Source organism: Elephantulus edwardii, unplaced genomic scaffold (assembly GCF_000299155.1).
Source record: "Elephantulus edwardii isolate Elephantulus edwardi_28Jun2011 unplaced genomic scaffold, EleEdw1.0 scaffold00400, whole genome shotgun sequence".
NCBI classification, from domain to species: domain Eukaryota; kingdom Metazoa; phylum Chordata; class Mammalia; order Macroscelidea; family Macroscelididae; genus Elephantulus; species Elephantulus edwardii.
Window position 1 is genome coordinate 889,113 of NW_006400150.1, and position 2,790 is coordinate 891,902.

Genomic DNA, 2,790 nt, shown 5'->3' on the forward strand with positions numbered 1-2,790 from the left:
AGGGGGGTATCTTATGCTCAAATATTTCCAGTAAATGCAAACATAAAAATTTTAACAGAGACACAGAAAAACAATAAACTGCACAAAATATTAATAGGTGAACTTAAGTAGCATATAAACTAGTGTCCTCTTGAACTTTTCCTTTTCCTATAATTTCTTATGAATTTGAAATGGTTCTCTAATACAAGTTATGGTAAAGACCTAGAAACATTTTCTAACCTTTTTGTTTAAAGATGAAGACCAGTGTAATGTCCACAAAATAACACAAGAAAATTAACTGTAGAGAACACTCATAAAAACCCATTCCTGTCCAGTTGGAACCAACTCATCGATCCTCCAATAGGTTTTCAGAAGCTATCAACTACACAGGAGAGAAAACTAGTGGTCTAATGGTAAGGAGTTGAGCTGCCAATCCAAAGGCTGGTGGTTCAACTCCACTAACTGCTCCAGGAGAGAAAGATGGGCAATCTCTTCCCCAAAGGATTTATAGCATCTGAAAACCCACTGGAGGGTCAGCTGTGAGTTGGTTCTAACTTGCAGATACACAGTAACAAATCAATTGGGAGAAGATTGCCCATCTTTCTCCACTGGAACCTGTGGGGTACCAGAAGGGTGCCATCTTTAAGCTAGTAGCTCAACTCCCTAAGGACTACACCACCTACAAACCACCACAAACGGTTGGCAGTTCAAATCCACCAGCTGTTCCATGGGATAAAGCTGGTTAATCTCTGGTAGAGATTGACAGCTTCAAAAACCTGATGGAGAGTCTCCCTACCGAAAAGCCCACTAAAGTTCTTTAATAGAGAGCAAACTAAAACAAACAAACAAACAAAAAAAAAACCCACACTCTAAATCTGGAAGAAAAGTAGAAATGGAAACTTGGAAAAATATTGTGTACCGTCAGCAAGGAACTTCACAGTGCTATTTTCAGTCAAAGTCAATAACTTAAAATAGTTTCAAGGGAAATGGGAAACTGGGGCAATCTCAACTCTGCACACCACACCCAGAATGCTGGGGCCTGGTCACATCCAATGTCACTCACCAGGCTGGCAGTGAGCGAAGGCGCAGACTGGCCCAGAGCTTGGCTGCGCATGCGCACGAGGTTCGACGTCTCAGCAGAAGCTGGCCAGGCCTGCCCAGCCGCGGAACTGGAAAGGAGGTACCTTCCTGTTGGGGTAACGAGAGGATAGTGTTAAGTGGCAGGCAGATGGCAGTAGTTCCATAGCAACAGCGGACAAATGCCTGGACATTCTACTTTTATGTTAGTCTTTTCATATTTAGTCATTGTAGTTATTAATAGAAACCAAATATAAACATATTTTAACTAAGTCAAAGCTCTTTAGGGAACTCATCAGGTCGCTATGAGTTGTAGTTGATTCAGTGGTACACAACAACAACAGCAAGAAAGTCTAGCGATCTAGCCTCTTCTATCTATGAGAAAGGAAAGAAAGAAGTCTCTTACTTTGTCTACTCTATGGCAAGCGTTGAGGATATGTATAAAAATATACAAAACATGCTCAGTTTCACAGAAATATGTAAAGTGTATTCACAAGTGTACTTTTGAAAAAGGTCAAAATGGAAGGTGATGTAAAAAATTTAGAAGGGGGAGATACTTTCAAGGTGAAATGAGGCTGGTAACCTTCTCCTCCCAGCTTCTTGGCACTAAAGGTGGCTATCCAACCATGAATGAGGAATACATAATGGTATTAATTTACATAAGTCAGGACATCAGTGTCAGCCTGGTTCACTGAGCAACTGCCATCAAACTTGAACTCCAGAGTCAGAGTGTGTGTGTACATATATATATGCATACGTATGTGTATGCATATATGCAGGAGTGGCATCCACTTCCTAAACAACATGCCTCTGGAAATTCTATGAACTTTGATAAATGTCGATAGTTATAGAAAGGCTTCAGGCCTTTCGTTCATAAGGTCACTATGAGTTGTGCTTAACTTGAATGTAATCAATAACAACATATATATATAATTATTTCTTTTAAAATTCAAACAGATGAACCAAGTCACACTATGGTATTTTCTAAGTGTGTGGACTAGATGGGTATCAACACAAAAATAGGGCTCCCTGACTTCAAAAGTAGGAGAGACGTGAGTCTTCACATAGTAGAAAAACTGAGTGAAAACAAGAGACTTTAAAATACAAAACAAAAAAACCCTACTTTTCCCCAAGACTAGCACAATGACAGGTCACAGTAAGAACATAAATACTTGTGAAATTAATGAAAGAATTAGTGGCACTGCTTTCCCAGAGAATACGGGCAAACCAAAGGCAATTTACACGTTCAATGCAATCCCAATAAAAATACCAATCCCATTCTTCAAGGAGATGGAAAAGGTAATATCCAGTTTCATTTGGAATGAAAAGAAGCCCCGAATAAGCAAAGCACTCCTTAAAAATACAAAAAAGGTAAGAGGCATCTCACTCCCTGATTTCAAATCCTACTACACTGCTGTGGTGGTTAAGACAGCATGGTACTGGTACAAGGACAGACACATAGATAAATGGAATAGAATTGAGAACCCAGAAATCAGCCCATCTACATACGGTCCACTGATTTTTTACAAGGAGATGAAATCAGTTAAGTGGGGAAACGACAGCATTTTTAACAAATGGTACTGGCAAAATTGGAAACATATCTGCCAAAGACTCAAGCAAGATCCACACCTCACTCCATATACAAAAACCAACTCAAGGTGGATCATGGATCTAGGACTAAAACCAAGGACTATAAACTTTATTAAAGAAAAGCTTGGAAGAATTCTATTAGTC

The 2,790-nt window shown here is 39.4% G+C and overlaps 1 protein-coding gene across 1 annotated transcript in view; it reads right to left on the minus strand.

Annotated features, from left to right (window-relative positions):
* Positions 1-2,790, minus strand: part of MAST4 (microtubule associated serine/threonine kinase family member 4) — a 978,185-nt gene that overhangs the window by 631,981 nt on the left and 343,414 nt on the right. The window contains exon 3 of the mRNA XM_006902373.1: positions 1,043-1,167. Coding sequence (XP_006902435.1) covers positions 1,043-1,167 — 125 coding nt within the window. The remainder of the gene's footprint in view (positions 1-1,042; positions 1,168-2,790) is intronic.